Raw genomic sequence first — 27,123 nt, forward strand, 5'->3', positions numbered from 1 at the left:
AAATGGACTTATACCTAGGAGTGAAAATGCCTAGTCATATGGTAAGTTTATTTTATCTTAGAAATTGCCAAACAGTGCTTGAAAGTGACTGTACCATTTTATACTTCCACCAACAACTGTAACACTTCCAGTTGGTCATGTATTTGTTAACATCTGGTATTATTAGTGTTAAATTGTAGCCATTCTAGAGGGCATGTCTTTGAGGTTTTAATTGTATTTCCTGGTGCTTTATGGTGTTGAGCCATGTTTCATGTGGCCATACTTTTACGTGTGAGACAGCTCTTCAAATCTTTTGCCCTTTTTGAAGCTGGAGTTTTTCCCTTCTAAATGTTAAGATGTAAGAGTTCTTCATGTTCATGTATCTTAGATACAGCTCCTTTGTCAGGTACGTATTGCAGATAATTTCTTCCAGACTCTGGCTTGGCCTTTCAATCTTAACGTTGTCTTTTGAAGAGCAAATTTTTAACCTTGATGAACACCATTTTATTAACGCTTACTTTTATGGTAAGTGCTTTTTGTTTCCTGCTTAAGGACTCTTAGGCAATTCCAACAATGTGAATATTTTTTCATGTTTTCTTCTGGGTCTAGTTTTCACATTACTTTTTCAAAACATTTTTGTGTACGCGTTCTCTTGTCTCTCCTTCCAGGACTCTTATGTTAGGTCACCTTATATGGCTCCACAGGTCACTGAGGCTCTGTTCTTTTTTGTTGTTTTTTAGTGTTTTTATGTTTTTGTTTCAGTTTAAGTACTTCCTGTTACTGTCTTCAAGTTCACTGATCTTTTCTTTTATAGTATATAATCTGCTGTTAAGCCCATCAGTTGAATTTTTCATTTCTGAAAATTTATTTTTTTATAGTTATGCCTTTCATGGTTAAGTCTGTGTTCCATTTTGAGTTAATGTTTGTGAATGGTGTGAGGTAAAAGGTCAAAAGCTTCGTATTTTCCCCCGTAGGGATATCCATTTGCTCCCATACCATTTCTTTTCTCTTCAGATTACCTCGGCACCTTGAGTTGAAATCATTTGACTATATATGTATCTCTCTTTCTGGACTCTATTCTGTTCCACTGATCTCTATCTCTATCCTAAGACATGACCACACTTTTTGGATTACTATAGCTTTATAGTAGGTCCTGCAGTCAGGTAGTTCTTTTGTGAAATTGTTTTAGCTATTGCAGTTTCTTTGCATTTTCATATAAATTTTAGAATCACCTTATCAGTTTCTTCCAAAAAAGTTTCCTGAGAGGTTTATTGCTATTATATTGAATCTATAGATGAGTTTGGGAAGAACTGATAACAGCAAATACTGAAGCTTCTAAGACCCAAGAACTAAGTTCATGTCTACATTCATTTAGTTCTTTAATTTCTCTTAACAGTGTTTTGTAGTTTTCAGGGTACAGGTTTCACACATATTTTGTTCATGTATGCCAGTGTATTTCATGGATTTTGATGTTGTAAATGGTGTCTTTTTAACATGTTGTTTATAATTATTTTTTTTGCTGATATATAGAAATACAATTGATTTTTGTGTATTGACCTTTATATCTTACTAAATTTACTTATTATTTACTTATTATCTTACTAAATTATTGTTTCTAGGAGGTGCTGTAGATTTCATAGGCTTCTCTGTGTAGATAATCACGTCACCTGTGAGTAAACCCACCTTTTAAAAAAGTCAGAAGTAATTAAAGCATAATTTACATCTAGTGCAATTCACCCTTTCTGGGTCTAGTTTTCACATTACTTTTTCAAAACATTTTTGTGTACGCGTTCTCTTGTCTCTCCTTCCAGGACTCTTATGTTAGGTCACCTTATATGGCTCCACAGGTCACTGAGGCTCTGTTCTTTTTTGTTGTTTTTTAGTGTTTTTATGTTTTTGTTTCAGTTTAAGTACTTCCTGTTACTGTCTTCAAGTTCACTGATCTTTTCTTTTATAGTATATAATCTGCTGTTAAGCCCATCAGTTGAATTTTTCATTTCTGATACTTTGCTTTTTAGCTCTAAAAGTTCCACTTAGTCCTATTTTATATCTTCCATTTCTCTCCTCAGTATGGCTATTTAAAAAAATTCTTAAGTATAGTTTAAAATTGTTCTTTTAAAGCCCTTTAAGGTGGTTCTGTTATCTCTTGTAATTTCTCGGTCTGTTTTTATAGGTTGATTTACCTCTTAGTTATGGGATACATTTTCCTGCTTTTTCTTCTTTTTTTTTTCTTCTTTTTTTGGATGAGAGGCACTGTGAATGTGGTTGAGTGCCTGGATTTTTGTGGCTTCCTTTAAAAAATGTTGAAGTTTGTTTTGCTAGGCTGTTAAGTTACTTGTTAATCAGCTTGATCCTTTCTAGTCTTATTTTTAAGACTTGTTAGGGAGGTGTTGTATATATAGAAGTCTTTAGGGCTAGTGTTGCCCCACTACTGCAGTGTGATTTTTCTGGAATTTACTAAATGCCTTGAGCATTCATTAAGGTCAATTCCTGCTGAGTGGCTGGAATACAAATGTCTCCCAGCCCTGTGTTAACTGGGAGTTGTTCAGCTTCCGGTTCCCATATAGTTGTTCTTTTTGCTTGGAGTTGTCCTTTGTCCATCCTCAAGGAGTCTTACACAGGTGCTGCTTTGAAATCAGCACAAGACTGAAGGAGACATTCTTGCAGATTTCTGGAACTCTTTTTTTTTTTTCTTTTCTCCCCCTCATCTTTCTGGTAACATTCCTTGCGTATTTCAAGCACCTCAGTCTCCCTAAACTCTGATCATTGCCTCCTCGGTGAGATTGCTGTACTGTGCTGGGGTTCTCCCTCCCATTACTGAGGTCTAGAAAGTGCCTCCAGGTAGACAGCTGGGAGATCACAGCGCTCACCTCATTTGTTTCCCTCTGTCAAGAGTCACAGTTGTATGCTGCCTAGTGTTCTCTATCTGAAAAACAGTTTTTTTGTATATTTTGTCCAGCTTTCTATTTATTTTCAGTGGAGGGCAATCACCATACCAATTACTCTCTCTACCGCTGTCTCTTTTGTTTGTTTGCTGTTGCAGTGTATTCATTGAAGAAACAGGTTTGTTTGGCTTCTAGAGGGTATCAGGGTGTGGATTTTGCTAACTGCATTCCCCTGGTATAACTGAATATGCTTCCCTGGTTCTTTATATTTCTTGGGAGTTGGTTAATCAGAGTGGTAGTCAGATTGAGGTTCAGTTTTGTTTGGCAAGAACACTTAATAGGAGATGTTGTATACTTCCGTCTGATATCTAGGTGTTCTTTTTTTTTTTTTTTTTTTGATGTTTACTAGTCATTGGTAACATTGACTACATCTGTATTATAAGCTGCAAAATGGTAATTGTCTGACTATATTGTTCCTACTTCATTTGAAGGCTAGGATACTTCTACAAAGAGAAACTTATTGTCAACTATTCTCTACACTGAGATTTGGTTTGAAACGTTAAAGCAGTATAAACTTTTGATTCTGTTTAAATAGTTTTCAAAGTAATGAGTTGTCTTCCCAGCATTATCCAAAAGATGCCCAAAGGGTTTTTTGTGTGTATGTGTGTGTGCATTTCTCCTCTTTTCTAAGAATCATTATAATGTCATGAATTTTAAAATATCTGGTATGTTACAACCCACTTTAGTTATTATTACTATCAGTGCTCAATTTCTCCCATTTTTGGTTAATGGAAGCCTCTTCAGCTTGGCTCCTGGGCCCTTTTGACCCCACCTTGTAGGCATCAACACCTTCCTTGCCTTCTAGTGTAACATGATGTTCCAAGCTCATTTTGTACATTTCCTGCAGATCTTGAAGGAGCTATTTCTCTGAAGAGCCCTGGTTCCTTTTAGTGGGAAATGGTACTCAGAGGCAACATTCTGGGTGCTGAGATTGCTTATTGCTTTTGAGTTGGCAGTCATTTCTAGGCCTTTTCAGAAGACAAAGTGAGGAAATCTGTGGGGATTTTTTATGTGAATATTCATCGTGATGCCATATGGCTACTCCCAATCACAATTCAGCATGCTAGTGGAATTTTACTTAAGCACATCTATCTGACATTGTATTTTCTTTCTCCAGTGTTGGGAATCTCAGTTTTTTCATGACATCAGCATAATGATTTAGTTGCCTTATTTTACAGTATTCACACAATAGTATTAATAATGCCAAAATCAACACTACCACCACCAATATGTTATTGAAAATATTTCAGGGATGTTTTGGAGTTCTTTTTGTCTTTCACTTATATCACACTATGGTATGCTTGAAATAATTCCTTTATGTTGTCCTGCCACCAAGTTGATACACAGTTAGGTTGTTTCATTTTTTGCTTTCAGTTTGTAGGGATTGCTTTTTAAGATTTTGTTGTTTTATAATTATTTACAAGAGCCAAAGTTAATTTGTAAAATAAGGTCTAGTCAGAGAAGCCTAGTTTTTGTCCTAGTTCTGTCCAACATATTGATACTCTCTATAAGTAATTTAAAATTAATTTCATTATGTACTCTACCATTAAACACTATTCCTATCTGAAAAATAGATTCATAGGTACCAGCTTTACTTCCTAACTGAAACAGCTGAAAAGAAAAAAATCAGATATAATAAATGAAACAACAGTTTTTAAGTCAGGCAACAAAGGACAGTAACTCCTGAAAGAGAACCGATGCCATGCAGTCTGCAATTGTCACATGTTACGGCACTGAGAGAGTTCCCAGGCTGTGACACAGAAAGGAGGAGCCCTGAGTTGAGGACATGGAGCTCAAAGTCCAGGGAAGGCAAAGCAGCTAGAATTCACAGGGTGGAGTACCGAGAGGAGAGAGCTACAGAGAGAGAACCCTGGGGATCTTTGAAAGGTCCCCTTTGAGTTTTCTTCAGAGTATTGATCAGCACGTGAGTGTGACAAAACTATTCCAGGTCAGAGAAACCATCTAAGTGAGTAGAGGGACAGTTGCTGACACAGGGCCAGGAAGGAAATTGCCAGGAATTCCTAGGGAAGTACTCAGAAGGGGCTTGCCTCAGATTAACGCTGCTCATGTCTTACTTAACGAATCTTAAAAGCAAGACCCAAAAGAATCAAAGTGTTTCCCAGCAATTTACTTGCAGCCCAGAACAAAGCTGAAGAATGTTTGTTGTATTAGTTAGGATTCTCTAGAGAAACAGAACCAATAGGATATACATATAGGTAGAGATTTATTACAAAGAATTGACTTATGCACAAATGGAGGCTGAGAAGTCCCACAGTCTGCAGTCTGCAAGCTGGAGAGCCAGGAAAGCTGGTGGTGTTATCAGTCCAAGTCCAAAGGCTTGAGAAACATGAGCACCAAGAGCAGAAGACTCATGTTCCAGCTCAAGCCATCAGGAAGGAAGGGACAAATTCCTTCTTCTGCATTTTGTCCTATTCAGGCCCTCAATAGATTGGATGATGCCCACCCACACAGGGGAGGGCAATCTGCTTGATTGATTCCATCAATACAAATGCTAATCTTATCTAGAAACACACAGACACATACTCCAAAATAACATTTAATCTAGGTACCCCATGATCAGTCAAACTGACATAAAAATTTCACCATCACATTTATTCATAATGTATGCCATCCAATCAAAGATTATCAGGCATGCAAAGAGGCAAGAATAGACAGCCCATGATGAGGAGAAAAATCAGCCAATCAAACCAACCAAGAACTGCCAGAGATGATAGAATTAGGCAAGGGTATTAAACAGTTATTATTACCATATTTCGGATGTTTAAAAAGTTAAGTAGAGACATGAAAGCTATTTTTTAAAAAAGACCCAAATCAGACTTCTAGAGATGAAGTGTCTGAGGTGATAAATACACTGGTTGGGGTTAATGCTAAACTGGACTTTGCGGATGAAAAGATTTGTGAACTTGAAGACAGCAATAGAAGCTATTCAAAATGAAACCTATAGGAGAAAAAAATTCAAGAAACATGAACAGATCATCAGTGAGCAGTGGGGGCACCTTCAAGCAGTCTAATAAATGTATAACTGGAATCCCTGGAGGAAAGGATGGAAGAGATATTCAGAAAGTTATTTGAAGAAATAATGGGTGAAAAATTTCCAAAATTTGTGAACACTATGGACCCAGAAATCCAAGAAGTTCAAAGAAACCTAAGTATAAGAAACATGAATGAAACTACACCAAGGCATATCAAATCAAAATAAGTGATAAAGAGCAATCTTAAGAGCAGCCAGAGAAAAGAGACATTTTAGGAACTAAGATAAGGTTGACATCTGCTTTCTTGTTGGAAACAAGGCATGGAAGAATACAGTAGAATAATATCTTTTAATATATTTGAAGAAAAATACCATTGATCTACAATATACCCCCCAAAATATTTTTCAAAAACAAAGAATAAATGAGTTTTTTTCCAACATGAAAGAGCTGAAAGAATTCACCAGCATACCTACACCTTAAGAAATGTTAAAGGAAGATCTTTAAGCATAAGGAAGATGACAACAGATGGAAATAATGGAGCTACACAAAAGAGTGAAGAGTACCAGAAATGATAGCCATATGGGTAAATATATAAAACCATTATCTCATTATTTAAATATCTTTAAAAGTGAATTTACTGTTTAAAGAAAAATATTATCAGTGTACTATGAGGTTTAGAAAATATGTAAAAATAAAATATATGATAATATATAGTATAATGGCACAATACATGAAGTAGTATTGTATCATTAATAAGTTAAAGACGTATAGTATAAACTCTAAAGCAACCACTAAAATAATAAAACAAGGAGGTATAGCTAATAAGCCAACAAAAGAGATAAATTAGAATCATTAAAAAGACTTGATCCAAAAGAAGGCAGAGTAAGGGGGAAAAGGGAACAGAGAACAAATGGGACAAATAGGGAAGAAAAAATAGATTCTAGGCTTAAACTTAACCATTATCAAGCCACAGACTAGGAGGAAATCATTGCAAAGTATATATCTGATAAAGGACTTATATCCCAAATACATAAAGAACTCTCAAAACTCATTAATAAGAGAACAAATAGCCCTTTGAAGTAACAGTTTACCAAAGAAGATATGTGGATAGCAAATAAGTACATTTATAGAAAGCTCAACATTATTAATTATGAGGAAAATGCAAATTTAAACCACTACACACTTAATACATTTAATAGAATGACTAAAATTACAAAGACCAAGTGTTGGAGAAGATGTAGGGGAACTGGAAATACACACCGTTGGTGAGGATGTAAAAGTATAACCACCTTAGAAAACAATTTGTCAGTTTCTTAAAAAGATAAACATACACTTGTTAAATGATCCAGCCATCCCTCTGCTAACATTTATCCCAAAGAAAATAAATTATACATCCATAGAAGGCCTTGTATATCAATGTTCATAGCAACTTAATTTGTAAAGTCAAAAACTGGAAACAACCCAAATGCCCATCAGCAGAGGAATAAGTAAGTAAGTTGTGGTATATCCATATAATGAAATGCTGCTGAGTAATAAAAATTAATGATCTATTGATGCATGCAGCAACATGGATGAATCTCAAGTTATACTGAGTGAGAGAAGCCAGAGAAAATAGAATACATAGTGAATTATTCCATATACGTTAAAGCTTTTACGAAATGCAAATCCATTATGACAGAAATTCTGCCTGGGGCAGGAAGAGGTGACAAGTGGTGGAAGGTAGGATTACCAAAGCAATCAGGAAACTTTTCAAGGTGAAAGATATGTTCATTATCTTGAGTGGGATGATGGTTTCACAGATGTATTCATCTGTCAAAACTTACCAGAATGTTCACTTTAAATATGTGTGGTTTATTGCATGTCAGTTTCACCTCAAAACTGTAAAAAAAATTTCATCTGTCCTTATTTTCTTAGATAAAAATATCTATACTTTTCTCCACCCACTTTAAATACATATATATATACACACACACACACATATATATATATATATACACACACACATAGATATATATATATATATATATATATATATATATATATGTATGTATTCTGGAAATCATACCCTAGCAGTATATAGAATTAATTTGATTTCTTTTTTCCCCATTTCATAGTACAGTTGACTGTTAAACAGTATGAGTTTGAATAGCTTGGATCCCTAATTATATGTGGATTTTTCCTCACTTAACGTATACTACAGTACTACACACTCCACAGTTGGTTGAATCCTCGTATGTGGAAGGAGGATACTGAGGAACCTCGGATAAGGAGGGCCTATGGACTATAAATTATACAGGGATTTTTGACTGTGCAGAGGATTTGTACCCCTAACCTCCATGTTGTTAGGTGGTCAGTTGTACATTTTAGTGTACTCAACAGCTCTTCCATCGATGGACAGTTTGGTTATTTCTAGTCTTTTATTACTATAAATAGCACTGGAATAACATGGTTTTGTGTATATATCTTTCCAACATTTGTTGTTATATTTTTAGTATCTTTGAGATAGATCTTTAGAAGTGGCATTGTTGGATCAGTAGTAATTACACAGGTAATTTTGGTAGGTGTTGCCAAACTCCCGTTCATAAGAGTTGTATCATTTTGTATAATGATCAGCAACATATGAGAGTACCCGTTTCCTCTGCATTCTTTCACTAGGAGAGTTATGTTGTCAAATGTTTGGATCTTGCCAATGTGAGAAATGGTATCTCAGTATAGGTTTAATTCTTTTATTATGAATGAGACAGAGCATCTTTCCCTATATTTATGAGCTATTTCTTCTCTACTTCTCTTCCTGAGGACTATCTTTTTTTTTTTTTTTTTTTTTTTTTTTGAGCAGAGAAAGGTTTATTTGCAGGGCCAAGCAAAGAGGACGGGTGGCTTACGCTGAAAAAACCAGAACTCTCCCTGTTTTTTTGGAAGAACTGTCCCTTTTTTTTCAACCCATTTTTCTGTAGGTTTGCTGGCCATTTTCTTCTCTATCTGTAAAGTTCTTTAAATTTTAGGAATATTAACCATCTGTAATACATTACAAATATTTTTTTCCTCGGGTTTTCATTATCACGTTTTGCTTATTTTGTATTTTTGTGGATGCTGGACAAGTTTCTTTATTTCTCAGTAATCAAGTTTACAAATCTTTTTGGATTTTGAGAGAATTATGAAGGTTTTGCTTACTCATAAGACATCAGGAAATTCAGCCGTATTTTTTCTAGTACTTGTTCGTTCTTTTTTTACATTCAGGTGTCTAATCCATTTGGAATTCATCCTTGTGAACAGTGAAAAAAGGTCCAATTTTTATCATTTTCCATTTGGTTATCTAGTTAAGCCAACACCACTTATTTAAAAGTCAGTTTTTCCTCGAGCTGACTTTTACTGTACCTTAAATTGCCAAAGCAGTTGGGTCTATTTCTAGATTTTCTATTACGTTCCCTGGTCTGTATTCTTGGGTGAGTACCATACTGTGAATTACAGAGCCTTAACCTCCCTCCGCGCCCCCTACCCAGTTGCTCTTTTTCAGGCTTTCCCTGCTTGACTGTTCTTCTGAATTGACTTTATATTCAACTTGTAGACATACCTTTAAAGACCTGCAAACTTTGTTTTTTTTCCCCAGGCTAAACGGCCCAGTTTCCTCAACTTTTGAAGTGATTTCCAGGTTATTTCTTGTTCTTTCCCACAAGTCATAACCATAAAATGCAGGACCCAGAACTGATTCTTTTGGCATAGGTGTGGTAATGCTAGATGCCCTAGAATTAGACTTTTTAAAGGGGCATCAGCAAGAATGTAGGACAGTGTGGACGTCTGGACGCCAGGAAGGGAGAAAGTAAGCGGGGGCGCTGGAGAGGCCCGGGAGGGAACGTGGAGACTGTGGCCGAGGCGAAGGGTGGTCCTTCTGCGGGAGCGGCTTCTCCTCTCTTCTGGGCATTTAGGGCAGGTGCCAGGTGTCTCAGCACGTGGTGACAAAAGGGTCCAGCTCTGGAAAGCTTTGAGTGGCCGGCTTTCCCCCCGCCCCCGCCCATTCTCGAAGCTCCCGGGCCTTCGAATCCCACTTTCCCAGCTCCTGCCGCTGGTGAACCCTTTCATCTCGGCCTCCCGTTACTTGGTTTCTTCCGCGCAGGTCTCGCCCCCGCCCCGCTCGGCTGTTGGTTTTTTCCGCTGAGGCCCCGCCCACCGCAGCCCAGGCGCTTGTAGGCACGTGTACTTCCGCCCGGCGGCCGCGTCTGATGACGTGTTTCACAGGCTGCGTAGGGCGAAAGTGCCAGCGGCGGGGGAAGGCGAAGTTCAGTCTCAGTTTCCGCCCCCTGAGCCGCCGGGTCCCTTCCGAAAGAGGAAACGTTGACAGAGAAGGGGTCCGGTGCCATCCCACGGGGAAGCGTCGCCTCTGCTCCGGTGGCCCCTCGCGATGGACTCAGTGCCTGCCACTGTGCCTTGTGTCACCCCTTCCCCGGGGGACCCGGAGCTTCTGGGACCCCTGTCGGTGCTCTACGCGGCCCTTATAGCCAAGCTCCTGGAGGTGACGTTCCCCCACCCCCAGCTCTGGGAGGAGGGTAGACGAGTTCTGAGCGGAGTGGGTGTTCCCTACTGACGGGGCGACGGAGAAATAGAGCGCGTCAGGCGGGCAGGACGTTTTGGTGCTGTTTTAAGGAGATAGTGGGAGTGTATCTGAGAAGATTTTGTCGTGTGTTCATTTTTTGAGTACTTACGATGTGCCAGGCACTGTGTTACTTTTTGATAGTCACGGTCAAACCAAGTGAGCGTCACGTCCCTGCGAGTCCTTTTCACTTGACTCGGCGCTGTTGGCGGCTGGGGCAGTGAAAACTGCGTAGAAACAGGCAGGTGTTTGATGCACTGTCTTAGAGAAAACATGTACAATGAAAGCATTGAGTTTATAGAAGACAGTTAAATTCAGAGAAGTCTGTCTAGACAAGTTGCCGGGAACTGTTTGAACTTTCTCAGTGTTTGTCTTTAAGTAGAAAACAATTAAAATTTCAGATCTTAGAGGAAAAGCTGATTGTGTTGTCCATTATCACATTTGGAGCCAAAAAACTTCTATAGAATGTTTCAGTTTTTTTGTTTTATGTAATGTGCTAACTCATAAAAATCAACTAAGAAAAATATGATCCAGAGGGATTCTAGATGTGTATGAACATGATGTGGTAAGACCTACTTACTGCAAAATGAAAATACATGCTCAGCTTAAAGGCATTGAGATTCATAATGTTTAAAAACACTCCAAGCCAAACAAGAGCTATGAAGCTGCTAGTATCCTCTGTTTATTGAAGCAGTGGAAACTGTTGAAGAACTTTGAGGGGATAGTTATCTAATGGAGATTGATTTAGGTTTGTGTGTATGATTCTTTGTGACTAAGGCTTTGTTGTAGATTTCTTTCAGGTTTCCCACTATTTCTGATATCTCTATTTCAGCTAGTTGCTACGTTGCCTGATGATGTTCAGCCTGGGCCTGATTTTTATGGACTGCCGTGGAAGCCTGTACTTATCACTGCCTTCTTAGGAATTGTTTCATTTGCCATTTTCTTCTGGAGAACTGTCCTTGTTGTGAGTAAATTAAATTAACTTATACCTTTAGATTCATAAATACAGAAATATTTAAAAAAAATACAGAAACATTTTATGATCGCTGGCCCTTTTGTTTCTTTTTTAGTTGCTAACGTGAACACAAATTAAAGCTTATAATCCAAGCTATCATTGTAAAATAATTCTGTGTAATCTTTGTTGGTAAAGACTTAGGTGAACGAGACGTGTATAATCTCGACGGGAAAATTTCAGTTTCTAAATCAGAAGTCTTAAAAACATTCATTTCCTTTTATATAATATAATACCATGTCTACTAATCTATCCTAAAGAAATAACCAATCATGCGTTAAAGATTATTGTATAGGGTGTTAAAAATGGAAGTGTTTACTAGAGGGAAAATCTGGGAAAACCTAAATGATCCACAGTAGGGAATTGTTAAATTATTGTACATCCACGTAATGGGATATGAGGCAGCTCTTAAAATTCATGTATTCCAAAGACATTGGGGCACAGAAAATGCTCACAATTTAGTATTAAGTGGAGAAAAGTGGAAACCAAGACTTTGTAGATAAATTGTGTATTATATAAATGTATATACACATATAGGAGAAATGCTGCCGGGAAAGACAACAAAATGGTAAAAGTACTTCTCGAGAGGTAATTTTTCAGTCTTTTTTTTAATATATGCATATAAACACACATATATATATGTATGTATGTGTGTGTGTGTTTCACAGATTTTCTAATTTGATCATGTACTATTGTGTTCAGAAAATTTCCTTTTATTTGGAAATTCAGATTACGTAGTGTCCAAAGACACACTATCAAAATTTTTATTCTTTAGAGTCTTTTACTGTGCATAAGTTGTCTTTCATGCTTATGTATGTATGGATTCTCATACATAAACATACTGAGGATTGCACTTCATAGTTGACAATTGGGGGAAGAAAATTATTCCGTGTAAATGAGCTTTGCAGATGAAAAGCTTTCAGCTTCTGTTGAAGCTTAACAGTTAAAGTGGCCAGAATCATTGGATACATACCTTTTTTAAATTGAATATTCTGATTTTTAACTTTATCAGATGTATCATTAATAAGCTTTCTCTCCTTAAACAAGTGATTGTAACATCACTTAAAAAGAAGGATCTTTCGCCTGGATTCTTGTGAAGACTCCTATAACCTCATGAGGCTTTTCTTCAGATACAAGGAAAAAAAAAATAGAAGGGTGAACAGAAGGGGAAAAAGTGAAAACCTTTCCATTTCCCGCTCTTATTTCTCCCATCTCAAAATCCCTGACACAGTTAGATTTTTACAAGGTTATGTAGGCTTTACGTTCTAACTGCTTTCCCGCAGCCACAACATTTGGGACCTTGGTCCCTACTCTCATTGCCTCCTCCTTGCTTCTTCCTGATTTCTCTTGCCTGTTGATTTGGGTGAAAGGAGGGTAAAAGAAGCTTACTCTCTGATTAGCAAGGCTGAGGCACTAGAGGAATTGTCATTTCTTTCTGTGTTGGAAGTCTGAAAGTATGTTTCTGTAACAGCATCATTTAAAATGGTGTTAGATACTGTAATAATACTGGGATGTCTGAATAATTTGTGGACTGGTCTGAGTATCTCATTACCATTTATGACATTTGACAAGGGAAATAAGTTCTGGATTACAGAGACATTTAGTAACACTTTTTAAAAAAACTGAGTACTGCTTAGATTTTATTATCCTGTTATTAGTGCTGTTTTTAGGAGATGATTTAGATGTTAGCTGTTGTTTCTCTTGTTGCTTGTGTATTTCCTTTAGCAGTCTTCTTTTCCCTTTTAGATTTATGACCACTATTTTTAGGAGTTTGGGAAAAATCAGATGACTTAGTTGATTAGGTTTCTAAATTCACCCAATAGCCAACTTTGAAATAGGGTTTCTGAGACGTTTTCTGATGAAAGAGGCATACGTTAGTACAATGATTATGCCTTTGATTATGTTTCCTCAGAGTCCTTTTCAATTATCATTGTTTCTAGTTCTCATTCTGGCTATTTGGGGTTGTCAAATAAATGATTTCAGGTAAATGGACTATTAGAATATTATTAATAAGATTATTAATATAAAATATGTGTTTTCTTTTTTTAAATTGAGGTATTATTGACGAGTAACATTAATTTCAGCTGTACAACATAATGATTTGATATCTGTGTGTGTGTGTGTGTGTATGTGTTGCAAAATGATTGTCACAGTAAATCTAGTTAACATCCATCACCAGTACATAGTTACAAGATTTTTTTTCTTTTGTGATGAGAACTTTTAAGATCTATTCTCTTAACAACTTTCAAATATGTTATAATCCCTTTCCGTTATGAAAGTTAAATGCCCTTTTAATAAGATTGGTGCTCATTTAAGATACATGAATGTGTCTTTAGTTGCAAAAATAAGATATTTACCTTAGTGCTTTTATCTGTCAGAAACTATTAATGAAGTATCACTACCAATTAAACTTGAAATGCTTTTAGGCCTTTTCTTATTCTTTAATCCTGTGGATCCTTATGCTGAACCAAACCATTATTAAATTCTCATTTGGTTATGATTTGACCGCTGTGCTAAGAACTATAATATTTCTATTAATAAGGTGTCTTGACATCAAATTTAATTTTATTTTTCTCTCTTGTAGGTAAAGGATAGATCATATCAAGGTAAATACTTAGGCTTGCTTTGTTATTTGTGCTATTCCCTTGGCATTGGTGTTTGATGCGAGTTTTTGGTAACCTAAAAGTGGATGCAGTGACTTCTGATGTCTGATTGACTTATTAACTCCTGAACATTTCACTAACCCTAGCTTGCTAGAATTGATGGTGATGCTAGCAAATGAGATGGGAGATGAGGTGGAACAAATTGTGGGAGCAGGGAGAAGAGGATTGGTTTTGGGCAGATTGACTTCGAATGTTGATCAGTGTAATTTATTACCTGTGAACAGGGCACCTATGCTAATGTTTTATTCAATACAGTAAAATTTATGTAATTAGGTAATTTAAGGAATAGGGATGTAAGTCAGTAGCTTGAATTTTCTGTTTGTTTCTGTTTACAAGTGACATATATTTGAAGTGATCATATTTTCTGAGAAGAAAGGTGCCCATGAAGGGAAAAGATACCAAGCTAAAGCATTTCATTGTATTTCCTATCTTTGAAATGAATTTAAATTGGAAATTCATTTACATACAGGTTCTTATATATTTTCTTAAATTTTAATATTTTATATCCTTTTTGCCACTAATTACAGATTGCTTTTTAAAGGCATAATAGTTATGCTAAGTGCATTTCCCTCATGGTGCCGATACATTGGGTAATTCAGCTTTTAGTGATCCAAATAATTTTATGAATTTCCTCTCCCCCCTTTTTAGTCACTGAACAGCAGATTTCTGAGAAAGTGAAGAATATCATGAAAGAAAATGCAGAACTTGTTCAAAAATTGTCAAATTATGAACAGAAGGTATTAATTATTCTTTTAGTTTTTCACCTATAGTTCCAGCTTGAATTATTTCCTCCTGTCTTATAGTTTAGTTATTACGGCATTTTTAAACCGTATTTTTAAATTTCAGTATTTCCTAAAAGCCACCCATGTATGAAGCAATTGTTATATATGTCAAGTACTGTTGTCTCCTCTGAGGGATCTCCTACTGGGAGATAAGTTTTGATGGCACTCTAATTTATATTTCTAAATTCTGAATGCTTTATTTTATATAGATCAAGGAATCAAAGAAACATGCTCAAGAAACCAAGAAACAAAACATGATTCTCTCTGATGAAGCAATTAAATTTAAGGTAAAAAATCCCTTCTCTTTTTGAGATTACATTTTAAAAACAAAAGGAAAATAATGAGTAACTTTTATTAATACCTTTTTTTTGTAGGATAAAATCAAGTCTCTTGAAGAGACTAATGAAATTCTGGATGACACAGCTAAAAGTCTGCGTGCTATGTTAGAATCTGAGAGAGAACAGAATGCCAAGAATGAGGACTTGGTAAGAGTTTTGCTGTTAAGCATTGCTGTCATTTGGCTTTCAGACTATTTTGTAGATTGGGTGAGTTGAACTCTGCGTTTTCTCATGCTGTAACTAGAGTAATATTGGGAGTCAAGGAAGTCAGACCTACTTCTGTGAATTTGGGGGAAATTTTAAATGCTGATACCCCAAGCTATTTTTATGGGCCTCAGAAGTATTTTTGTTCTCAGCCCTGGGTAATTTTCACATTGCTTGGCCCTGCCCTCTGAAACATGTAGAGCAACTACGAAATAGTTGCCCCTTTGGTCTAGTACTTTGTTTTGGTTTATTTTGCATGATTCTCTTTTAAAAAAATAAACTTTAAATGCCAGAAGAGTTTTCGAATTACACAAAAGTTGCAAAGATGGTAGAAAGGGTTCCCCCGTATTGCACGCCTGGGTAAGCTTGATCACCTGGCTGAAGTAGTATTTGCCAGGTTTATATAAAGTTACCCTTTTCGCAGCCTTTGCATACTGTACTCCGTGGAAGGTAGTTACTATGCACAACCCATAGCTAAAGAGTGAAGAGTTATGCTCCATCTCCTTGAGAAGGCAGAATATCTTCATATATTTTTGGAATTCCATGTGTTAGATGTGGCTCTTCTCCCTCAAGTCCAACCATTTTTAGTCTAGCAAGAGAATTTTTAAGTGATCTTGGAGATTTTTTTCTCTACCACTAGGAAGAATCATTGATTTGAACTGGTTTACTTGATTTTTTTTTTTAATTTGCTTTGAGCTTTTTGTTTGGTCAGTTACCACGTTATCTCATAATTAGGGAAGTTGGAGATGGATGAAATATTTGTGCCTTAAACTATTTTCTTTCCTTGTGTCGTTAATTCTTGACTTCTCTCTAGGCCAAAACTAGATCATCTGCTTTTACCTGATTACCTGGGGGATGGCTCTGGGATGTGTTTTGTTTAATGTTCCTTTTGTTTATCATATATCCCGGTGTTTCTCCTGAAATCTTAATACATTTTTGTGTTCTTTTTCCCCATGGCAGATATCAGAAAACAAGAAATCTATAGAGAAGTTAAAGGATGTTATTTCAATGAATGCCTCAGAATTTTCAGAGGTAAAGATGTCTACCATTCCTGCAAGATACAAATGTGACGTCTTAGTTTTGTTGAGGAGCAAAAACATTGATGTGAGCTAGAAAATGCAAAAAATGAGAGCTATGTGATGTCTGATTGGGAAAGTGTAACTTTTTGGGGTTTTTCTTTGATATTTCTGCACTAATAGGAGTGTTTTGCATTAGGTTCAGATTGCCCTTAATGAAGCTAAACTTAGTGAAGAGAAGGTGAAGTCTGAATGCCATCGGGTTCAGGAAGAAAATGCTAGACTTAAGAAGAAGAAAGAGCAGGTAAAGGAAAGTTAACATCATAGACTGTGTACACTAGAAAGCCAAATATCATTACCGCTTGAATATCTTTTCTCAGATCTGTTTTTAAGGAAATGAAGTGTGTATTTCAGGATTCTCTTTTTAGAAGGCACAATTTAAACTGTGCTTCCCACATTGTGTGCATGTAGACATTCTCCATCTGCCCTGGATTTTCTGGTCGTCTGTACAATTCCTTGTAGTTCTCAGGGTGTTCTTAGTTTTTTTTTCCTTGTCCAGAACCAACCAGTTATTAGCTTAAATAGCTTAAAGAGGGCAATGGATTTGCTTCCTTGACAAAAGAATTAGGTATTTATTACCTTCTTTTGAACAATTACTGCTTCTCTGACCAAGTAAGGGTTGCATGATCTGGAGTCTGGACTTGGTAGGCAGTGAGATGTGCCCTTCTATTCCTACTGGAAGTGAATTATTTGAAGTGGCTGTAATTTTCTGATGGAGGCAATACACTGGCTCAACTTCCTTGATAGCTCTTATGTTCTCACTGCAGTGCTGAGGGCTGGAGCCCCTCTCCCCTTTCCCTTAACCAAGGCCGTAGCCCATAGTGACAGGCCAGAGAGGAACATGGCTCTCCTTTCCTGTCTCATTCTGTCTCATAAGCATGCTAATGTCTCTAGTGCAAAACGTAACACTTGGAAACTCACCTGTTTTAACTTTTCAGTTACAACAAGAAATCAAAGACTGGAGTAAATCACATGCTGAGCTCAGTGAACAAATCAAATCATTTGAGAAGTCACAAAAAGATCTGGAATTAGCTCTTACTCACAAAGATGATAATATTAACGTGAGTTCGTTCTCTTGAATACATGCTTAAGTCTCATGAATTCTCGTGAAATCTACTTAATTCAAATTGAGAGGCTCTTTCTAATGTCCTTTTGCTTCTTTTCTAGGCTTTGAGTAACTGCATTACGCAGTTGAATCGGTTAGATTGTGAATCTGAGTCTGAGGGTCAAAATAAAGGAGGAAATGAATCAGATGAATTAGCAAATGGAGAAGTGGGAGGTAAGATTGGTTTCAGGGAGGTTGGACCTCTTTTTTGCCATGTCTTTTTGTACACTGCAACTGCTTTTAGCTGACTGAATTTCCTCTTAAGGGTTAGAGTTGTAGACACCTATCACTGGATTTGTACAGTTGACCGTCCGAATCTATGGGTTCACGTCTGTGGATTCAAACAGTTATATATCAAAAATATATGGGGAAAAAAAGTCCAGAAAGTTCAACTGCTTACATAGCATTTGCACTGTATGAGGTATTGTAAGTAAGCTGGAGATGAAGTATGTGGGAGGGTGTGTGTAGGTTATATGCAGATGCTTTGCCATTCTCTGTAACGGACTTGAGCATCTGGATTTTGGTTTCCTGCAGACGGGGGTTGGGGAGGGAGTCGTGGAACCAGTCTCCTGTGGATACCGAGGGACGACTGTACACTTCTGTGTGCATTGGGCAGAGGTGGGCTGCTGGGTTGTGGTATAGCAGTGGGCACGCAGTGAGCCCTGACGTGGCTTTCCCGTTCCATTGAGGGCGAGGTGTGTGCACTGGAGCCGGAGCAGCGGAAGCCCTGTCTCACGCCTCTGAGGATGGGGCACTATTCAGTGGGAGAAACTTACTTCGTAGCTTCATGCTCATCATCAGTGCAGCTCTGGTTTTGAGGGCCACACCAGTTTTAACAGTACTGAGGTGGTGGGAGCCATAAACTAACTAGGCAGTGAGACTGGAGGCTCAAGGGAACAGTGTTTACTGAGGAGGGAAATGTTTCTAGACACTGCATCCTAAATTGGATAATGCTCACAAATAGGGTGTTTTCAACCACACCTGGTTGCACGTTCAAGGGGAGCACAGAAGAATGAATCTTTCTAGATGTGATACTTGACTGGGAGCAGGTAGAAAGGATCTGAGAGAGAAGAAAGAGCTTTACCTCGCATATTCCATCGTGCTCAAGAAAAGCATGGTTGACATTTTTATTGTCCAAACCGGGAATTCATTTTGTCATCTAAATTTGCAATTCTCTTAAAAGCCAAGTAGCTTAGTCAGTTCTTTTGGTTAGTTTGTTTTTTCTTTGAATCTTTGAACATGATAATTGTTTAGTTTGGGGGAAATTAAGAAAATATAGTTGAATAGCAAGAGACGAGGAAACAATGAAATCCTTTCATTTTTTAGGTGACCGGAATGAGAAGGTGAAAAATCAGATTAAGCAGATGATGGACATTTCTCGGGTATAATCCTTTTTATAGAGTACCGTAAGTGCCTGTGAATTCTTACTGTGCCTCACTTTTAAGAATACTTCTCTCTTCTGCAATTTTTAGACACAAACTGCAATATCGGTAGTTGAAGAGGATCTAAAACTTTTACAGTTTAAGCTTAGAGCCTCGATGTCCACTAAGTGTAACCTGGAAGGTAGGTAGTTTCTTGAAAAGAAATTGCCTTTGGAAAGATAAAGAATGCTTTCCTGTTTCCATGTTTCTCACCTCTCTTGGCCCTGCCCCCTCAACAAGTTCTCAGATTCTTGTGCACACACACATGAAGCTCATGTGTTTTATCCCTTACAGACCAGATAAAGAAATTAGAAGAGGATCGCAATTCACTGCAGTCTGCCAAAGCCGAGCTGGAAGATGAGTGCAAAACCCTGCGGCAGAAAGTGGAGATTCTGAATGAGCTCTATCAGCAGAAGGAGATGGCTCTGCAAAAGTAGGATTTCCATGGTTCATTGTTAACAGTATAGCCGTCTAACTAAATGTCTGTACTACTGTAGACACGTTTGTCTTTTTTAAAGATTGTTTATAGTTTTTTCCGTCTGTAATCAATATAGATTTGTCTTTCTTCCTTTCTGCCTTGTTTTGCATAACTTGCATTTTTTTCCCATGTTAACCAGTTGTCAGAAATTGCTGCCTGTAATTTATGTGAGGGATAGTAGTCATTGGTACCAACAGTTGCTGCTCTAGAAGTGCTTCTGTTGACGGTGCTGCCGCTTCCATGGCTCCACCGCCTATTCCACTTTTCTTTCGTTTTTGTCAGTTACGTCATTCTTTCTTGTCTTGCATTTGTTCTACTGGTTCTTAATACGGCCTTTAGAAGTCCTGAGTGATTTGTATGATTTGATTTCTTAACAGAGTAAACACTTCAAAAGGAGTATCTAGATATTGATAGCATCATAAATTTTGGACTTAATGTAGTCAGATATTCAGACTAAACATATAATGGAATTGTGGCAAGGATGTTGGGAGTTTTGAATATAGAAATAGCTATTTGATGTGTATACTTTGAAATTAATCTTTGAAATATACATCTCAAATTTGGAGTTAGGTATCTTTTGAAGGATACGCTTTTGTAGTTCATTTTAAGTTTTCTTCTCTACAGAAATAACTGAATGTGAGTGTTTGGGGTTTTTGTTTGTCTTCTCCTTCCCCTCCCCTTTTTTGCATTTGTGCTGTTTGAGTTTATCAGCACCTCCTGAATTTTGGGGTCATTCTTTGTATATTGATGCTGCTTCATTCTCTCTTTCTCTGAGATTCCATTTAAACCTTTTTTTATTATTTCCCCTATGTTTCCTTCATTCTTACCTTTATTTGCTTCATTCTGGATGCCTTTTTTTTCTGACCTGGCTTCCAGTGTGCTAAAATCTCACTTCAGTTATCAAATCTGCTACTAAAATCATTCACTGAGTTCTTAATTTCAGTTACTGTGTTTCAGTTTTACAGTTTCTAATCCTTTGCTGAAATTCAAAATCTTGACTTTTACTTTCATGAATATATAAGGCACAGCTATTTTAAAGTCTGTGTGATTATTCCATTATATGACCCCTTGGTGGGTCATTTCTCTTGTCGTATAGATTTTAATCACAGTGTCTCATGGGGTGCCTGATCAGTTTTGATTGAGTGGCAAACATTGTAGAGGAACTTGGAAGCCTAGGATGATGTTATTTTCATACAGAAAAGATTTGAGTTTATTTCTAGCAGGTGATCATTACTTTAATCCAGTTAGCAATTTAAATCATTCAGAAATGGCTTAGTTCCTTCAAAGGACACTGCATTGCCTGTTTGGTATTCTGAGTGCATCGCTCTTTCTAGTCTCAACTTAAGGCCCAGGATTTTTACTGGGGTCCCCCTCATTGGCAGCCCTGAACTCCACTTTGTTTTTCTGTGAACCCAGGAATCTGCTGAAAGCTCTGCTCAGCCTCCTGATATCTCTACACTGTCTTCAGCACATTGGTAAACCTAGGGGAGAAGTGGCTTGAGATGCCAGACTTCCTTGTAATTCTGAGGTTTCCTTTTTTTAACTGGATCTTGGCCTCATATATTAGCTTATTAGCTAATATTAGCTCTCTGATGCATTCAAGCACATTCTTTATATTTTTGTCCAATGTTCTATTTGTTCTCAGACTAACTCATCCATTCCTGGAAACAAAATTCTCTCTGATCTTTATTCAAGACCCAGTTTTCTCACATTTCTTCCTAAGCTAGAGTCAGGATTGTTCTGTGCATCTTTTGTACATTAAACTGTGAACTCTGCAGGGATAGCACTTTTGTTCATATTTTTATCTTCAGCATCTTACTAGGTATATTACAGCCATTTATAAGATACATGCTGGAGTAGTATAAATGGGCAGGTACAAAAGAACACACAAACCTTTTTCTCTCTGATTACTAACTCTTTTTACTGTAGCTCTTCTAATTTTGCTTCTCATTCATAGAAATTAAGTTTCAAGTTTCTTTTGAATCAGAACTGTGCGTAAAGAAGTACAAAGGTAACAAGAAAATAGAATTTTAAAACCATTATCACATGCGCTACCATTGCAGTCTTTGTTATAGTGGATGGATATTTTGAGCTCGAAGGTTAGTAGATTAAAGTCAGTTTCCGGTAGATGATATGCTAATCATGGGACAGTTCAGATTTCTGTCCAACAGACATTGCCAACTGTAGGATTTTTCTCTTTCCTTAGTCGCAATTCTATTGCAATAGGTAGTAGGAGTTCCATATCTGACGTGTGGAGGTGTTCTGTGGTTAACTGCATAATTAGAAGACATGTTCTTAAAGGCTTTTATCATGGTACCAGTCTTGGATTGAGAAACAGTCCTTCTAAGATAGAAATAAGAGAAGTAACTATAGGTCTTTCCATGGTAGAAATAAGAGCAGAAATTACTCCCTGGCTTTCCACATTAAAATAAAGTGAGCTCTCCTCGTCTCAGACACAGGAAACTTGCACACAGTGCCCATGGGCCCGTAGTGTTTTTCCCATTTGTTTCATTTACTCTTGAGAATTATGAGAAGTTAGAAAATGTAGGTGATCTGCCAACAGGCCAAAGTTTGATTTTTTTATCGCTAAATGGCAGGTTTGAATTCCTCCCTATGACTTTGTATGTCTGCATTGTAGAGAGGATGGGGAGTGGTGGCATAGAGACATTCAGACAGACTGCTGGCAGGAAGGAGAAACTTTCATTTGACAACTTTTATTTTAGGAAATTGAGTCAAGAGGAGTATGAGCGGCAAGAAAGAGAGCAGCGGCTGTCAGCTGCAGATGAAAAGGCAGTTTTGGCGGCAGAGGAAGTAAAAACTTACAAGTGAGTTCAGCTTCTAAGGAGCATGTCAGTGGCTGATGAAACTGTTGGGTTGTTTTTTTTTTTTTTTAAACCTGTTTTTACACTGTGTAGAACAAAGTAGCACAGAAGCATAAATAAATGATTAAAACATTTAATTAACGTGAGAAGAAAAAAATTTTAAGTTAACAAAGGGAAAAAAATGTTAAAAATTTCTTTACACCCAAAACTGGTAGGACTGTAGAGAACTTAGCTCATGCCAACATTTCTGAGTGATTTTACATATTGGAGAAGTTCTTTTCAGAAGGCAGTTTACTGTGTGATGTATTTAAAAACCATTTAAATGATTATGCCATTTGGTAGACCCAGTAGTCATAGCTCTGGGAAATTTTCTGCGGATATAATTAAAGGAAGTAAAAGCCTTATGGAGAAAGATATTTATAAAAAGATTATTTGAGAACACATTGAAGAATAGTTAAGGAAATTACAATGTATCAACTCAGAATCTCCAGCTATTAAATAATAAAGAAGAAAATTACTAGCTTTGATCCCGTTGTACTCATTATAACCACGTAAAATATGTTTTTATATGTATGGATGAAGTCTGTAATGGTACAGTTGTTAGAGTAAAAGGAACATGATGAGATTGTTTAAACTTTTATTCAGTTGTACTTTAAGTGATAAAGCAAGTTTAATTCTTAGGCGGAGAATTGAAGAAATGGAGGATGAATTACAGAAAATAGAGCGCTCATTTAAAAACCAGGTAATAATTACACTGTCCTACAGCTGCAGAATTCTTTGCTAACACAGATTATAATAAATCACTCAGTATATTTTTTAATGTGGTGTTTTTCAGATTGCTACTCATGAGAAGAAAGCTCATGATAACTGGGTAAGTTTTTTTTTTCTCTTCTTTATTTTGTGCATAATCTACCACAATTTATTTTGGTTTTTTTTTTTTTCTCCAATAGCTCAAAGCTCGTGCTGCAGAAAGAGCTATAGCTGAAGAGAAAAGAGAAGCTGCCAATTTGAGACACAAGTATGTGATTTTGAAACTTATGTCTTCAGTGTTTTAGGGTTTTTTTTAAGGCTGTGCTGTGTGGTATCTAATAAGGAATCGATTTTCTGTTTCACATTTAAGTCCCTTCTTTCTCTGTATTCAAGATTATTGGAACTAACCCAAAAGATGGCGATGCTGCAAGAAGAGCCTGTGATTGTGAAACCAATGCCAGGAAGACCCAGTGCACAAAACCCTCCGCGGAGAGGTAAGGAGCACTTTTTAAAAGACAGCAATCTAGTTTATGGTGAAAAATGTGTTTAATTACTTTTTAATTCTGTAATACGTGTGTAACATTTATGATGCCCTAGAAATAATTTCAAGAGTTTACTTAAGAAAAAAAACGATTGACAGTGTGGTGACAATTCACCATTGTATTCAGGTCCTCTGAGCCAGAATGGCTCCTTTGGCCCATCTCCTGTGAGTGGCGGAGAATGCTCCCCGCCACCGACGGCAGACCCACCCACAAGACCTCTCTCTGCTACACTCAGTCGAAGAGAGATGCCTCGAAGTGAATATGGTGAGCACTGACATATTACCTTGCAGGAAGCTGTTTCAGAGTTTTTTTCCTCTTTGAGAATTCTAACACAATCAACATTTTTAGAATTTGGGTCTGTCCAGTGTAGAGAAGAAAATTTCTTAGTTTGTCTTGATGAATAAGTAGTCTACTGCAAGATCGAACAAAAAGCACTTATTTATTATTATAACAATACTATTTACCATATATAAACATGTATGTAAAACAAATACTGTAAACATATTTATATATAGTAAACATATAAATATTACTTATTTTTGTTTGTTTCTTTTTAGATTTTTTGCTGTGACGTATAAGCCTTTATCTTTAGACTTCTGTGGATTTCTTTGTGGTTTTTTTTGTATATATATTTTTTTATTGAAGTCTAGTCAGTTTAAATGTGTCAATTTCTGGTATACAGCATAATACTTCAGTCATACATGAACATACGTATGTTCATTTTCATATTCTTTTTCATCATAAGTTATGACAAGATATTGAATACAGTTCCATGTGCTGTACAGTATAAACTTTATCTATTTTATATATATTAGTATTTGCAAATCTTGAACTCCCATTTTATCCTTCCCCACTTCCTTCTCCTGCTGGTAACCATAAGTTTGTTTTCTATGAGTCTGTTTCTGTTTTGTAAATAAGTTTGTCTTTTTTTTTTTTTTAATTCCATGTATAAGTGATATCATATGGTATTTTTCTTTTTCTTTTTGGCTTACTTCACTTAGAATGACAATCTCCAGGTCTATCCATGTTGCTGCAGATGGCATTATTTTATTATTTTTTATGGCCGAGTAGTATTCCATTGTATAAATACACCACAGCTTCTTTTTTTCGGTATTTTTTTCTCTTTTGAATATTATAAAAGTATCCTTAACACTTTATTTATGCAGTGTACATCTATTTTTCATTACTATAATATGAAATGCTGTTGTCTATTTCTAAATATAAATATGTTTGTAATGCTTGGTAAGATATGAAAGTCAAATTACATATAGATAGAAAAAAATCAGTTTATTCAATGTATCAAGCCTGTAGCTTGAAGCACCTGACTAGTGCTATTAATGTGCGGGTTTTATTGCTGTTCTTTCAATCCAAGATAGTTCTTATTTTAATTCTTTAAGTCTGTGCATAAATTATAAGTATTTCTTCTCATGTATGGGGAGACCCATTTTAAATCTTGCTTTTTGGGTAGAGTTGAATCCTGACCTGTCCACAATCGGTTTGTTCTGAAAAATTCATGCAAGAGCTTTGTTATTTCTTTTTCAAGGGTCAATGGACGGGCCTCTGCCTCGTCCTCGATGGTCGTCTGAGGCATCTAACAAGCCCCCTGCCTCAGGTAAGGGACCTAAGTGTCATCAAAGGGTCTCCAAGTGTGGAGGAGGTGGGTGAAGGATTTCGTATTCTTCTTCAAAGGGAATACAAGTCAGAATAAGTCTAAATCACGTTCCTGGCCTCCCACAGATCCAGAGTCTGGTGCAGCTCCCATGATGAACAGCAGCTCAAGGAGCTCTTCCCCCTCAAAGGTGACGGATGAGGGCAAGGTAAATTCTGCAGTCGTTTTGAGTTGTAATTAGGTATTTCAGGAAACATTTCGCTTTTTCTACACCACTCTCTTTTTGCCTCATCCATCTCCCTTTCATGTGTTCTGTTATATCTGTACTATCTCATTTATTTTTTGAAAAAGCCAACTGTTCCTCACGAGCCTGAAGGCCCTTCAGTTCCCAGCAGTACATCTTTCGCTGAGCATCCAGTAGCAGTAAGTACTTAAGAGGCTGAGACCTGAACTGGGCTTTTTACTTGGTGTATTTTTGGAAGGATTTGAGGAGCATGACACTAACCTGCTTTGCTTTAAGTTGCATGGCAATACTGATCTTATTATTGACTTGGAAGTGTTGCTGAAGTCTGACTGGTTGCTTGGTTGGTTTTTTTCTCCTTTTTCCTGTTTTGGTTAGGTGACTAATCTGTTTAGAGCATCTGTTGTAATTAACCATAAAATGTGGAAAGTCATCACTCCAAGGTGGTATTCTGTGCTTCAGTGTTGAGTGCTCTGAGGCAAATCAGTTCATTCCATATTGCATACATCCATCATTATTATGTATTTGTTTGAAGCATGCTGTGTAAGAATATCTCCAGGGGTAGACCAGGCCAGCCCTATTTTGAATAATCTGAAGTTACAGGTTGGTAACAGGATGTGTGCTGGAAGTGAAACACTGAGTAGTGGAAATCTGTAATTACTGTTGTGCCAGTTCCCAGCAGGAGCCTTATATTATGTTCACATAAGTGTCTGTTCTTGTGACTTGTGTAGCTGCTGTCACCGGTGAGTCCTCTGATCATACCTTAGTGCTTTACCGTGTAGAAGTCAAAATACACATTTTAATTATTTAGAATTTCCAACCCAATTTGTCATAGGAAAACATAGTCACTATCTCACAATATGAAGGACAGCGTTGCTGGTGAATGAAGGTAGGTACTAGAGCTGTGCCTGCCAACTTGGACACATAACCTTGTTTCTGTCGGGAAGTACCCCTGAGTCCCAGTGCGGGGGCCGGGAGTACACATCTCTTGAGAGCTCTTTTTATCCCAGGGCAGCCTGGGTAAGACCCAAGACTTCTCTGAAGTAGGCACAGGTGGCAGAACACGGGCCTGGGGTCAGACGGAGAGTGAATCCTGGCTCGGCCTCTTCCATGCTGTGTGACCGTTAGCAGGCTGTCTAGTACTCTCTGTACCTCTGTTCCCTCTTATTTAAAACAAGATGAAATCTTATAACATATGGGAGTAAATTGAAGGTACTCTGAATAGTAGCTATTATTACATGTGTAGAAAATGAGTTTTTCATTCCCTTTTGTTCTCTCCATTCCTAATATGAAAATGGCGAGCTGTTGTGATGGGGGGGGGGCCCTAGAAGTAGATTACAGTGTGTGTGGTTTGGTTTTGGGAATCGCTTCTGTTAATGATAGCCTTTGACAGTCCTCCTGCTTTCCTGTCTGTTTGCACATGCAAGCAATAATACGATTACAGTGAAACTGTTCACTCCTCAGACATTCTGTTTACCCACCTGAGCTGTCAGTGGGAACAGATGGGCGGGGCAGAGTTCGGGCGCACTGTGTGCTCTTTGGACAAGGGCCTGACATCGGCTTCATTGGGTTTTAGCT

General features: G+C 37.2%; 1 protein-coding gene across 6 annotated transcripts in view; it reads left to right on the forward strand.

Moving 5' to 3' along the window:
• MIA3 (MIA SH3 domain ER export factor 3) overlaps nt 1–27,123 on the forward strand; it is a 47,187-nt gene that overhangs the window by 17,994 nt on the left and 2,070 nt on the right. For 2 of the 6 annotated variants that reach the window (XM_074351653.1, XM_074351651.1), the window contains exons 7-27: nt 11,335–11,466; nt 14,099–14,120; nt 14,826–14,914; nt 15,169–15,246; nt 15,334–15,444; nt 16,462–16,533; nt 16,717–16,821; nt 17,516–17,638; nt 17,745–17,856; nt 19,009–19,064; nt 19,155–19,245; nt 19,398–19,536; nt 22,305–22,406; nt 23,085–23,145; nt 23,239–23,274; nt 23,354–23,421; nt 23,547–23,647; nt 23,822–23,959; nt 25,239–25,307; nt 25,433–25,512; nt 25,656–25,727. In XM_074351653.1, coding sequence (XP_074207754.1) covers nt 11,335–11,466; nt 14,099–14,120; nt 14,826–14,914; nt 15,169–15,246; nt 15,334–15,444; nt 16,462–16,533; nt 16,717–16,821; nt 17,516–17,638; nt 17,745–17,856; nt 19,009–19,064; nt 19,155–19,245; nt 19,398–19,536; nt 22,305–22,406; nt 23,085–23,145; nt 23,239–23,274; nt 23,354–23,421; nt 23,547–23,647; nt 23,822–23,959; nt 25,239–25,307; nt 25,433–25,512; nt 25,656–25,727 — 1,857 coding nt within the window. Of the gene's footprint in view, nt 1–10,139; nt 10,425–11,334; nt 11,467–14,098; nt 14,121–14,825; nt 14,915–15,168; nt 15,247–15,333; nt 15,445–16,461; nt 16,534–16,716; nt 16,822–17,515; nt 17,639–17,744; nt 17,857–19,008; nt 19,065–19,154; nt 19,246–19,397; nt 19,537–22,304; nt 22,407–23,084; nt 23,146–23,238; nt 23,275–23,353; nt 23,422–23,546; nt 23,648–23,821; nt 23,960–25,238; nt 25,308–25,432; nt 25,513–25,655; nt 25,728–27,123 lie in introns of those variants that run through there. The other 4 variants (XM_074351654.1, XM_074351652.1, XM_074351655.1 and 1 more) reach the window with 3 other exon arrangements.

This window comes from Camelus bactrianus, chromosome 23 (genome assembly GCF_048773025.1).
Source record: "Camelus bactrianus isolate YW-2024 breed Bactrian camel chromosome 23, ASM4877302v1, whole genome shotgun sequence".
Classification (NCBI taxonomy): domain Eukaryota; kingdom Metazoa; phylum Chordata; class Mammalia; order Artiodactyla; family Camelidae; genus Camelus; species Camelus bactrianus.